Consider the following 13,970-nt stretch of genomic DNA (forward strand, 5'->3'; position numbering starts at 1 on the left):
GAAAGACAGGAAATGAGGGTAGGACCTGCAGCAAGTGGCCGCAAGCAGGAATCGAACCCAGGCCGTTGCATCGGACACCACCTCCTATACTTTACCTGCTCAACCTGCTGTGCTATACAGGCACTGATGATTTTTTGTTTTTCAAAGAAAACTGCTCTACAGTGTTTTTCACGGCCTACTTTACATTATTTCATCATATGGCATGTTTTTATGACATGTTGAAAAAAATTTTTTCGACATACTATACTATGGCATATTTTTTGGACAAAATGTGTGACAATTTCTTTTAATCTTATTTTATGGCCGTTTCTTGGCTTTATTAGATCGACAAAGTCAGAGAGAGACAGACAGGAAATAGGGGTAGGACCTGCAGCAAATTGCTGGAAGCAGGAATCGAACCCAGGCCACTGCGTCAGAGACCAGCTCCTATACTTGGTTAACCTACTCAACCTGCTGAGCTATACAGGTACTGATGAGTTTTTTTTTTCAAAGAAAACTGCTCTATAGTGTTTTTTCACGGCCTACTTTACATCATTTCATCATATGACTTGTTTTTAAAATCGACATAGTATACCATGGCATTTTTTTGGACAAAATTCATGATGTTTTTTTTTTCAAAGAAAACTTCTCTATAGTGTTTTTCATGGCCTACTTTACATTATTTCATCATATGGCATGTTTTTACAACATTCTGAAAAAAACAAAAAAATTTTGACATTATACATTATTTCATCACATGAAATAACGTCACAGTTTATTATGTCGTCCAAACTATCAATAAAACATAATTTAGTATGTCATCCAAAATAGGGAAAAAACATCATAGTTTAGTATTTTGTCCAAAGTGTGGAAAAAACGTCAGTTTCGTATGCCGTCCAAAATACGACAAAAATGTAATCGTAGTCTGTCATCCAAATGTTGCAAAACATGCTGTGATGAGGGTTTTTTACACCATGCTGTCCTGACTAATTTTTTATGAAATAGACATTTTTTACAGCATTCTATACTGTGACATTTCTTTTGCAACATTCTGTAACCACTCATTTTCTCAGACATACTATGACTTTCTTTCCAACATGCTATACAATTTTTAACACCTCTCTATGGTTTTACTTTTTTTAAACTACATACTGTGACTTTTTTGCAACTTACTGTAATGTATCAAAGAATTTTCCTTTTTTCTGATTTCTGTTATTCCGAGTACTACTCTACAGAAGACTGAAGATTTCTGAGTTCTATTTTTAGAAATGGCTGTGCACGGCTTAAGATGTTAGCCCAAAGTGAGTTAAAACATGACGTTTGATAGAATCAACAGACCTTAAGAAAAACATACGGGAAAAAAACATTTAATAAGACAGAATTTATTTTGAATAATCAGTTTATTGATGAATTTAAGGCCACTCTGGACTGTGCAGAATTCATAAGGAGAGCAGAAATAACTCACAAAGTCACATTGCCCCGTGCAGCTTCAGTACCAGATGATCCACATCAGAACGGAGTCGAATCAAAGCAAACATTTCAGGAGAATGGCCCGAACACGGGGACTCTGCATTTAAATTCACAATAAGAGTTTCCAGTTCACAACTCTCACACACACTCACACACTTCAGCATGCTTAGATGAGCACTGATATGCATCATGTCCAAACAATTACGAAGAGGCCTGTTGCCATGCAGATCTACTCCTGATATACAGCTGCTGTTAGATTGTGTGCGCTGCTAAAAGGCAGAAGGAGCTGAATATGACTTTACATCAAAACGATATTACAGTACACAGACGTGTGTTTATAAAAATCACTGCTCACACCTCCATGGAGATAAAAAAATAAATCATTACAGAGTTCGAAAAACACAAAACACATTTCACCTGTGGTTAGTGAATTTTCTGAAGACAGATTTACAAGAAATCATTCACAAGATATTTTTGTGTTTCTAACCCTTCGTCACAGCTTTCAGTGCCGTCGTCTTTGGTTTCTGCCTCGCCGGATAAAGGGACTTTCACAATCACATCTGTCAAAACTGAAGAGGTCATAATGACTCGGGTATAAAAAGAAATGCAGAGCTGATGTGTTGAAACGTAGAATTCCCAAAATTAATGTAACTTTCTCCACATAACTGCATTTATACTCGAGTCATTTTTCACCCTCCGTAGCAGACTACATGCAGTAAGCGGGCACTAACAAAAGAAAAAGGCTTCCAGAGTCGCATCATATCAACAGATAAAGTCAAACTAATAATCCTTTAAGCATTTGAAATGAAATAACTAAACACGGTCAGTTTAATTCCTGGTTACCTCACAAATACTGCTCAATTTATCCGTAAAAGACCTCCGATTTTCAGTTTAAATTCACAAAATGACCCAGTGTTTGTGTCGAGAGAACATCATATAGTCGGTTTGACAGCATTTTGTTCTTGTAAATTAATAAATCAGTACTTTTCCAAAAGGATGATATGCTTAAAACTGAAATAAAACCATGCAGAAATCACAATAGCCATGTTTCCAGGGAACCATGGACTGAATTTGAAGCAAACATTTCAAATTAGAGCTGCAACCAATGACTGTTAACTCCATTATTCCAACTATCTGTTTGGTCTACAAAATAAAAATGTAAGAAAATGATGAAAAATGTCAATCACTGTTTTCCAGAGTCTCCGAAGATGAGAAATGTTTTGTCCAAAGAGGTTTAGTTTACTCCCATAGAGGAGGAAATAAATCAGACAATGTTCACATTTTAGTAGCTGGAATCACAGAAATAAAACTGCATTCATTTTTTAAAAAAGAACTAATACTTAACAAATAATCGATAATCATTGCAGCTCTTTTTGAAATATCTCAACAAAAGAAAATCGGTTTTGTTTCCATGAACTGCTTTGGGGTGAATGCAGTGGGCTGCGTCATGCTGCCAGATGGTGGCGCTGTAGGCTACATCTGCTGTACGAGAAAGAGTAGAAGACAAAACCAGTTTTCTAACTTCTAAAAACCTTCAAAGATGAAACTAAACTTTGTGCATCTACGAGGGAAATATAAAGCTTTAGAATGGGTTTTAAAATCAGGAAAGTTGTGATTATCGTTTCCTGTCAGCTGATGTCGACCAGGTTTCATAACCGATTCAGAAAAAGTGTGTCCATCTCCCATGAAGCTCTAACGCTTTAGGAAAAGTCAAAAACCACCTCAAGTGAGCCTATTCACTTTGTATGAATGTGTATAAAAACACGGTTTGGAAACACTGCTAATGTTTTCTCGTGAGAACATCAAAACCATTTTTAGTGTCGACTAACAAAGACCTCTCATGTAGCTGCTCCGCTGGTGATCAGGACGCTGCAGAAGATCCTTTTTCTATTTATTTTGTGTAGCTTAAAGCCAGCACTCCTCAGGTACATTTACAGAAGCAGCTACGCTACATAATCAGCATATTTATGAGCAAAAGACATAAACAGACTCCATTTTGATGTGAATCACAAGCTTGTTTGAAGGCAGCAGACTGAACGCCGTCGCCAACAGCTGTTCTAACTTAATGACAAATACACAAACGATAACTTCAGTCAGATGCTGTAGATGTTAGATATGCTGAAATAAAAGGAAATGATGTGACAGCTACACAGACAAACCAAACTACTCCCACTCAAGATGATGAGAGGCAAAATTATCCCGACCTTCTGTATCGTGGTTAAAATCAAGTCCACGTTTGACACTCAAACTGTGCAGATCTGTGTGGGAAAGCGTCAGATTAATGGGATATGTCAGCAGAAACAAAGCTCTGTGTTCGTTGCAGCAGCTTCACCTGCAAACAAGCTCGTCCTCACTGGTTCTGATGGGAAAAAAAAAAAAAAAAGTCCAACTCTGCTGTGACACAGTGATGGCTGGAAGCTGCTGCTCCAGGACTCTACGTAAAGTAAGGTACGAGTGAAATGATAAGAAAAATACAATTCTAAGGCCTCACAAGGTTTAACCAGCGACCACAGTGCTGTAGATATAGAAACTCATAGAGTCCAACTTTTACAGTCTCTCTTTGCTGTGGCTCCTGTGGAAGAACATCAGAGAACCAACGTGGAGAGCCGTCAGTTCTGTTTTTAATAAACCGGGTGTTTCAACCACCCGAAAGATGCCTGCAGGCAGTACGATGTCGATTCTCCACAACCTACTGATGAAAAAAAAGCTTAAAATGAGGAAAAACTCTGGGCCGCTGAGGAGAAGAGACGCCATCATACAAGACCATCATACAGCGTGTTCTGATGGAAGTCCAGCACTACTTCTCTGAGGCGTTCTCTTTGAGTTTGCCGTTGGGTTCGGCGGCGCCTTTCTCCTGGACGTTGGCTGGAGCTTCGGCTGCAGGTTTGGCCTCAGCTTTGACGGCAGCTTTAGGAGGAGGAGGTATTGCGTGCAGACCGGCCTCCGTGCCAATGAAGACGGTGATGTTGGTGTAGAGCGGCAAGTACTGCCGTGAGATGATCTCGTATTCAGCTGTGTTCATCCCGTCCAGCTTCCAGGTCTGACGAGTCTTCGCCAGCATGTTGAACCTGAAGACAGAAACACTGCAGTAACTATCCACTCCATTTTCTACCTGAGCTGTAAAAACGGTTTGTCCCTCAATGGAAGATTCATTTTTTAAGTCTGCATCCAAATTTAACAACTGAACTGCTTGAAAGATTCATCCTTTTGGTTTGTTTTGGTTGAACCCAAACACTCAAATGTCAGAGTTGCACCCAGAACATTTTCTCAGTTGGTGTTAATAAGCTCCAGTTAAACCCCAAATCATTCATCCCCATGATAAATTTAGATTTACAGTCAATTTCTATTTGACCAACAGGCTCTTCATCCCGATTTGATCACAAAAATCAGGATTGGAGCCAATATTTAAGTGAACAGTGTCTGCTTTCATCAAAACTTGATCCTTTTTACACAGCATGCTGAGGATGCAAATTTTGTATAACTTTTAGATAATTTTCTTAATCGACAATCTACAGCGTCATCAATAATCAAAAACAGGAACTGAGCACAGCGGACATATGCTGATGATGCGGTTTTAGTCAAAGGGCATGATTTGGGCCTTAAACCCTGCTCTGTTACTTCCAACACTGGAATAAATAAGAACTCCATCCCAGTTGATCCCAGTTTGTCTTAAACACGTGAGTTCCAGTTTACCAGCTGATCCACACATTAATCTCTGCTTGCTGACAGAAGTGGTCACCCTCTCCAGTTGCTACAACATGAAACAGTAACAGGCTCCATCTGGTGGAACAACCAGGTACTACAGCTCATTCACAGTGACGTCCTAATCAAATTTTTGCCTCTGATCCAGTCCGAGTGATTCAATATTTATCATCTGTTGATATAACTTTTCTGGATAATATTCACTTTGTGTGCTGCAGATTAGCTGTAGTGCCTGGTTGCTCCACCAGGAGAAGCCTCTTACTGCAGCGACCAGAGGAGGCTGTCACTTCCATGTTGGTGAGCAGAGAACAATGTGGGGGTTTAGCTAGCAGAGGGGCACCATGACAAAGACTTGTGGTGCTTAATGACCTCCGACTAAAGGTAATGTGTTAAATCAAGCTGGGAGTACAGGGGGTCCTCGAATTACACTGGAGTTCTGTTCATATGGTGCGAGGTAAGTCGGTTTTCGCCGCAAGTTGGGATTCTCATGAAAGTGTAAACAAAGCCACTGCGATATTGATCAGTTTCCATATTGGCACTGTACAACTGTTACCACAAGAGTCTGACTTAAGCTCAGGAGCCATAATGAAAGGCTAAACGTTAGCGACTGAAGCACAATCCAAGGCGGTGTGCAGAGAATGTAATCAAAGCCGTCTTATAGCGCTGAGTGACGACGCATTCGTCTGCTTTGCTCGCCAACTAGTTCCACGTAACCAGTTCTGACATAACAAAAAACTGAGGACCTCCTGTACTTAGGGCATCATTCCTTTATCTCAGTGGCGTAACAGTGACTTTCACAGCTCATATTGTGGTTGCCAACAATACCAGTTAAAAGTGCACTGAATTTATTTTATTAATTAATGATTGCACATATTACATGTTATTCAAATTTCCAAAGTGTAACCGTTGACTTAAACAAAAGATCATTTGCCTTGATCATCCTGACATCACTACTAACCTACGGTACATTTTCTGACATGTATGTAGAGAATGCATCAGATTTCTGCTGGTATCCTACCAGAGCTCAACAACAAGGTTTCTGACTGCATACGGAACATTAAACCTGGATGGAGAATACCTTTTTTTTGTGCTGCAGAACTATATGCCATCTGTCAAGCATATACACCGGATTGATTGTAATAAATGTACTTGAATTGTGTGTTATCTAGGAGAATGGCATCAGAAAATGACTCAGTGTTGGCAGACAGTAAATATTAAATGACTCGCATTGCGGGCAAGAAAATAAACTTGATCACAACATCCCTACTTTCTCCTAGTTTCCTGAAATTGTCAAAGTTCTTTGACAAAGTGCAGCATTCCAAACGGTCCACGTATTTTCCATTATGTTCCTAAGCATTGTAACGCACTGAGAACGGAGGGCAACACTTGGTTTACTGCACCTCTTTGGGTTCACGTCGTTGCCTTTGTCCAGCTTGTGTTTAATCATCTTGTAACGGCCGACCTTCAGTGATGGACGGCTGATGTACATCCCAGCCAGAGACACTCTGAGAACACAAGGGATGAGTGTAAGTCTGTGAAAACATCCTACAGGGTCAAACACGCTTCTTAAAAGCTCCTGTAATGTACCACTTCATAGTCAGCGGGACAATTTTGCAAAAGGTAAAAATTACAGAGAAGACATTAACTGTAAATTTGTAAAACTGTAAATTTTAAATAATTTCTAGACCTTGACGAGTTGTTCTGATCATAAAGTAAAATACTTGATTGTTCAATTCTAGATAGTCTGATTTGTAGTTCTCGGATTGGACACACTGAGTTCTACTTGTTAATTTTTAAACCATTTTAGTGCCTTCGAACCAAATCTAATAAAACCTCATGCAATACTGCAAGAGTCGAGCATCAATTTTCACCAAGAATTCAGGATTCTATCATCAATCAGACAGAACACTGGAGATGTTCTCTCACCTGACTCCAATGTCGTCGTCCTCTCCGCCCCAGCCCCAGTAGTTGTTGGGGAAGCCGTTCATTTTGAGGTAGTGCAGCGGCGTCAGAGCTGACACTCCTCCAAAGTACATCTTGTATGGAAGCCTGGAGACAATTGAGATCACAAAACATCTGGTAAGCATGTTAAAAACGTATTTCTGCCTCTGAGCAGCAAACCCTTCGACGGACAGACGTACTTGTAGCCAAACTTGTCCATGGCGATGGCTGCGTGCTTCGGGTTGGCGTCGCACACGTATGTGTTGCGGTCGTCCTCCGGTATGAGGTCCACGTCGTGAAAGAAAAGGCAGTCCCAGTCTTCCTCCCTCATTGCCTCCCGGAAACCAACGTTCATCAGCTTGGCTCTGTTGAAAGTGTAGTTTCCAGCCTGCAAAGCAAAAACACACAATTAGTGTCCCAGTGAGTGCACCATCCATCCATCCTCTATACACCGCTTTATCCTCACTAGGGTGCTGGAGCCTATCCCAGCTGACTCGGGCGAAGGCAGGGGACACCCTGGACAGGTCGCCAGTCTGACGCAGAGCTACATATACAGACAAACAATCACACTCACACACACACCTACGGACAATTTAGTACCCGGAGAAAACCCACGCATGCACAGGCAGAACAGGCAAACTCCATGCAGAAAGATCCCAGGCCCACCAGTGAGTGCAGCAAAAAATGTTTAAATCAAACATAACTGTGCATGAAAAAGAGTTCAGTCTGAACAAGTGAAAGGCAGGTAATTTGGGTAAAAGTAACTGTGCGGAATGAATCTGCAGAACTGAACAGAATAAGTGCTAGAACCAAGTGAATATTCACCCATTACTGTTTCATCATCAGAAATGTGACTTCTCATGTATGTCAGATTATATTCCATACCTCCATTATCTTTGTAATTTGTGTCAAATTTCATCTTTCTTCCTGATAGCATCCTGAAAAACCACAAACTAGGTAAAATTCAATGACCTTCTGATGGCAAACATTTGCTTTGTAACAACAAAAACGTTCTATCAACATCAAAACATGCATTCAGGAAAGTCAAAGTGGAGCACACTTTCTGATTTTCAGGACTTCTGAAATCATTGGCGCTTTTGTTTACATTTTGTTGAAAACTGTGAGATTTTGCAACATATTAAAGCAAAATTTCCCTTTTTTACTTAGGCTCATTTCATTTTTGACAAACCGTCATTGTACGATGCAGCACAACATGAAGGTTTGCAGATTAAAGCAGGGCTGGTTCAGTCAGTATAATCTAAGAATACTGACATTTTTATTTACCTGGCCTAATATGAATTTAAGCAACTTAGCCTCTCTGACAAGGTATGAAGCAGACAATTGTAACGTTAACACAATAATAACAAACATACAAAGAGATAAATATGCACACAGATAAAAATAGAACAGCTTTTTTGCAACTGAAACATCCAAGTGAAATTCTTCTATCTGCTGCTGATGAGGATTGTTTTATTCTAATGGAGACAAACCATAAAAAGCCAGACTCAACAGTGTGACAGAGATCAAGCACTGAGGCGTAAACATGAATGAGCAGCTCAGGAGGTTAAACCCTGTGAGCAGCTGGAGACTCTTCATCCTCTACCATGCACAGACAGTGACAACACACTGGGGGGCGCTCTTCATCCAGCATCAGCTGCTGCAGACACCAAATATGAATCAATGGGACTAAATATACAACACAACATATATTTCAACATATATAAACACCAGCAGGTTAAAGGGGAAAGATGTCTTTAAAAAAAAAAACAATAAAAAAAAAACTCTCCATTACCATCAAGTCACCATTTATTAGCCAGAAACTAAAAACAGAACAAATCGTTGAATTTTCAGCTTGTGCATACATCAGGCATCTCTCAGGAAAACTGAGCAAATATAAGCTTAAAATTATGATACTTCATCAAATCACTTCATAGTGCATCTCATTTATAAAATTTGCCAAACATAAACATCAGATCCTGTCAAAAAATTTAAAAAAAATTCAGAGCTACTCAGTGCAATTAATTCTCTATGACCGGCTGAGCTGTGACCAGCACTGAAAACTTTTTTCAGGTGAACTGCAGGCAGAGAGGAGACGACAAGAAGGACTGAGAGGAAAATAAAACAAACTGGATCAATAAAATTTCAAGTTGCTAGAAGACACAATCAGCATGGTGGAACATCTTTCTACAGCTGAAGTTTGTAGAGGCTGTAAAAATGGAAAAAGTTAAACTAAACATCTATAGTACATGGAGCCCCCATTTTTCCTGTATTGCTAACACCTGTGGACATTTGGACAAACGTTAGACGTGTTGATTCCAGTTTTGTTTTTGTTTTTTGCTTCTGTAAATATCAATCACTGAAATTCAACCTGTTTTTTCTTTTCTTTAACGACTGTGGACCTTGTAACTGTACCACACTGCACATAAATTATTTCTGAGTCCTCTCTCCTTCATGGCTGTGCTTTCACAGAGGTGCAGCCATTTATGTTGCAGTGAAAAATGAGCTCACAGTGAAAATGCTCCGACACTGTTGGAAATTTTAATCTAGTGTATGCCCAAGTTAGGGCTGGGCGATAAATCAAATTAATTCGATTAATTCATGTTTTTAAAACCTGATGATTTGAAAATTTGCCAAATCGTAAAATCGAGGCGAGCTTAAATTTATAATGAGATTATTCTTCTGCCTTTTACGACTTGTGCACTGGCGTTTGCTTCCGCCTCATCTCCTTCTGCCGAAAAACTCACACCCCCGTCATGGCGGACAACAGCCAACGAAGAGTTGGTCGAGAAAAGGGCCTCATGTTACATCGATTATATGAAAGTGGTTCGGCTTTGACAAGACTGACACAGAGCAAACTACAGTCATGTGCAAGGTTTGCAAAAGTACTGTGAAAACGAAGAGTAGCAGCACAACTAACCTCTTTCAGCACCTCCGGCAGAGACATTCTTAAGAATGGGAAGAATGTCCGCAGCTACGGGAGTGCGGCATGGCTAGCACTAGCCATAGCAAACAGACCGCACAGAAACAACAAAAATCGATTAAAATCGTAATCGTCCAAGATGACTAAAATATCGAGATTTTATTTTTTGGCCATATCGCCCATCCCTAGTCCAAGCAGACCAGTTTTTCTGTGTACATATTAGGGGTGGGCGCGACTAGTCGTTTAATCGTTTAACCGCCTACTCATTTATTAAACGTTTAGTATTTTACTAGTCGGTTAAACGCTGCATTAAGCATCATGCACCTTGTTCTTCGCGCCTCTGCATCGGCTTCTTTGTAAACACTAGGCTGAGCAGCCAGGGAGAGAATTGCTCCCCATCCCCTCCCCTCACACGCAGCAGGGGGCGGTCGACCTCCAGATGACATGTTCATTTCTCCAAACCTACACCGCCTGTCCGTTCACCCCCGCCCCGGCACAACCACGCTTCGCGGCCGCACGCTAGTCCTGTCTGGGCTACCTGGTTGATCCTGCCAGTAGCATATGCTTGTCTCAAAGATTAAGCCATGCAAGTCTAAGTACACACGGCCGGTACAGTGAAACTGCGAATGGCTCATTAAATCAGTTCTGGTTCCTTTGATCGCTGTCTCAACGATACCCAACAGGCTTATCAAAATGTCTGATCCACTTGTGAAACTCTTCCTCATCTGTCAATCAAACCCAGCCATCATCGTCATTTACGACGGGGCCGTGAACGCCACTGCAGCCTCCATCGTTATTATCAGTGCATTTTCTTCCGCGTCTGCTGCTATTTCCGTGGTTTTTTTTCAACCCCCGCTATCCCCCTCATCATTAGCGGTGTTTTGACCACTCCAGCTACACCCACCACGTCCCTTCCTGCCACCCCGAAGCAAAGCATTGGCTCCAGTATGTGCTGCTCGTGGACTGTCATGGCACACCGACCTGCTGCCGTTACGCACAGACGCAGCGGCACTTTCTGACTCAGTGGACGACTGAATATCTTCATCAGAGGGTGAATATTCCTCTTCAGAATATGAGTAAGCCATTACTTGACAAAGTACTTTGTCAGCGTTGACCAGACCTCTCGGTACGGTGAGTTTTCTCACTCTAAAATGTGCCGTCTTGCGCTCTGATACGCTCCGATGATGAGTCTCGTCTCCTCAGTTTTCAAACTCTGTAAACTCCAAAACTTTGAATGAAAACACGCCCACAACTGATGCTCAGATTGAAGTTCCAGAGTTCCGCCATCTCCTGGTGTACAGTACATGAGGCAGAATATTTGAAGCTATGGCTTGTTATGTTCAGCAATGTTGCTTGTCGCAATATTGCGACTTTAGCGCTCAAAGGGTTAAATTGCAAGTTTTCCGAACCGACTAGTCGCCAATAAAATTAGCGACAAGTCGGTTCGGAAATTAGTCGAAATTCCTATCCCTAGTACATATATATAATACATATGCTTTAAATATAAAATCACTGAAGCTAAAATGTAGTTATTTGGTAGAGTGAAAACCAAGCTAATAAACTGTACTGATGATATAAAGCATGTAAGAAAAGCCCACCTGGGTCAGTTAGATCTCACAAAACAGATTGTCAGGATGTGAAGTCTGAAAAGATGCTTTGATAAGACGTTCTGTGCACCTGGGAGAGTCTCAATGTTCAAATTACAAGATGTACTGAAAGCAAAGAATGGGGTTCAGATGCAAACAAAAGCCTGCGAGGACGATCAAACAGAGTGGTGATGGAGCTCATAACAGGACAAAAGACATCAAACTTTAGGGAGGTCTTCAGGGAGATCTACATTTGAAATTAAAGAATATTATTTCAGCTGATGCTTTCTGTGGCAACTTCAGTCAGTTCAGTTGTTGAAGGCTGCTCTGAATGGTAAAATCTACAAGAGGACTAAAGTTCATCGACTCTGCTCCATTTGTTCTTATGTAAAAATTATTATTTGATGTTGGAGTAATTCAGGGAATGTGGCAGTTAGATAAGAAATTCACAACAGAACTTGGGGTTGAGAGGATTAATCATCTGGTAATCTCTTTATACAATGAACCCACAATGAAGAAAAATGTGACAGGAGATCGGGTTGGGTTTATATGCCAATTATTTCCTGGATTAATCGATGTGGTTTGATCTGTAAATTATCAGAAAATGGAGGGGGAAAAAAGGGTTGATCAGTGTTTCCTCAAATGTCTTGTTTTGTCCAAAGATATTTCGTTTACTGCCAAAGGAGGAAAAAAATGAAAATATTAATTTAGGAAATTTTTTTTTCATTAAAAAGTACTTAAACCTGTTTGTCAAACAAAATAGTTGCAGATAATTTTAATCATCAACAATTAATCATTTCAACAGTTGGAGATCTCCAAAATGACAATTAGATTTTAACAAAGCCAATATAGATTTTAATCAAACGTACACAACTTTGGGTCTTGAAATAGCTTAGATGTAAAAGCAAATATATTGGTTCATTTTAAAACATTCCTACTAATAACAGCTTTCAGAATTGATTAATCATCAATCAGTTATTTTCTTCTAAATTAGTTCTTTGGACAATATAAAATGTCTTTATGGGTTCTGCAAAGCGCCTTGAGACAATCTGACCTGTAATTGGCGCTATATAAATAAAATTTTACTGAATTTATGTTGCAATAAAAAGGACAAATGTGTCAGGAGACTAAAAAAAGCACCCCAAAACAGCTCGGGGTTTCGAGGATTTACCTGAAACAGTGAAATAAATCAGAGGCTTTGTGAATCCTCTTCAGAGCGAGGCTGGAGGTGCAGCTTTACCTGGTGGATGATGTAGATTCCATAGCTGAGCTGCTGCCGCTGCAGGAAAGGATGCAGGTAGTAGAGCAGGAACTTCAGGTGGTGTTCTCGGTGCCGGTGGGGGATGATGATGGCGGTCCGGTGCCTGGCCTCGCAGTTGGGCGGCCTGTAGCGTCCTCCACGCACCACCAGGGGGTTCTTCCTCTGAACCTGCGCCAGAGTGAGTCCTGACGGGAAGCTGACGTGGATCGGCCCCCCTGTGGACACAAATCATCAGTCAGGGAGCAGCACGCCTAATGGACTGAAGGCAAATGATGAGGTCAGGAACGAGAGGCGGTGATTTGAATGCAGCATTATGTTAAAGTGAACATATTCCCGGAGAGAAAATTCTGGCACAAAGCCGGTTGGACATGTACCGGCTCGGGCAAAGTTCACGTGTGTGGAACAAAGTCAAAAATTAACTTGTTTACATGTCTACAAACAGGAAAACAGACACATTTCAGCTACACATTGGATCACAGTCTGTGACTTCTGATCCATCTCACTTTAAGGGAGCAACAAGAATAATATCGGTGTTTTGTGAATATGTTACTTCACAATCAATAAAGTTATCTAGGTATTTAACCCTCCTGTTGTTCTCATTTACAGGGACCAAAAAATATTGTTTCCTTGTCTGAAAAAAAAATCCAAAAATTCAGCAAAAAATCCCCCAAATTTCTGAAAATTTGCAAAACCTTCAGGAAGAAAATTCCAATAATTTTTAAAAGTTATAAAGTTTCCCATAAAGTTTTTTTTTAAATCCCCCAACTTTGGCAAAAATAAAACAAATAAATTTTTTAAAAAAAATCAACCAAAAGCTGGATTTTGGTTGATTTTTTGTGAATGTCCTTAAACATTTTTAACATTTTTTTTCCACCAAAAAAATCTTCAAAGACCTCCCAAAAATGTTGAAAATGTGGATGTCAGAAGTTTAACTGTGAAAATAACTGTCTGATAGTGTAAATATCTGCTTGCTGCAGCTCCTGATCAGAACCTGTTCCTGGAAAGAATTTTGATCCGGACAAAAATGTGGATGTGTTTGGAGCAGTACCAGCTCTGGGAAAGTTCATCTGAGTGTGTTTACTTTTGTAAACAAAGTAGCCCTGATCTCCTG

At 40.4% G+C, this 13,970-nt stretch overlaps 1 protein-coding gene across 1 annotated transcript in view; it reads right to left on the reverse strand.

Moving 5' to 3' along the window:
* Positions 1 to 1,360: 1,360 nt before the first annotated feature.
* si:dkey-199f5.8 (beta-1,4-galactosyltransferase 3) overlaps positions 1,361 to 13,970 on the reverse strand; it is a 35,545-nt gene continuing 22,935 nt past the window's right edge. Inside the window, exons 3-7 of the mRNA XM_051956782.1 lie at positions 12,839 to 13,074; positions 7,293 to 7,480; positions 7,078 to 7,200; positions 6,552 to 6,656; positions 1,361 to 4,517 (exon numbers count right to left, since the gene is read on the reverse strand). Of these exons, the coding sequence (XP_051812742.1) occupies positions 4,247 to 4,517; positions 6,552 to 6,656; positions 7,078 to 7,200; positions 7,293 to 7,480; positions 12,839 to 13,074 (923 nt within the window). The 3' untranslated portion in view covers positions 1,361 to 4,246. The remainder of the gene's footprint in view (positions 4,518 to 6,551; positions 6,657 to 7,077; positions 7,201 to 7,292; positions 7,481 to 12,838; positions 13,075 to 13,970) is intronic.

The sequence above is a fragment of the Acanthochromis polyacanthus genome, chromosome 12 (genome assembly GCF_021347895.1).
Source record: "Acanthochromis polyacanthus isolate Apoly-LR-REF ecotype Palm Island chromosome 12, KAUST_Apoly_ChrSc, whole genome shotgun sequence".
Taxonomy (NCBI): domain Eukaryota; kingdom Metazoa; phylum Chordata; class Actinopteri; family Pomacentridae; genus Acanthochromis; species Acanthochromis polyacanthus.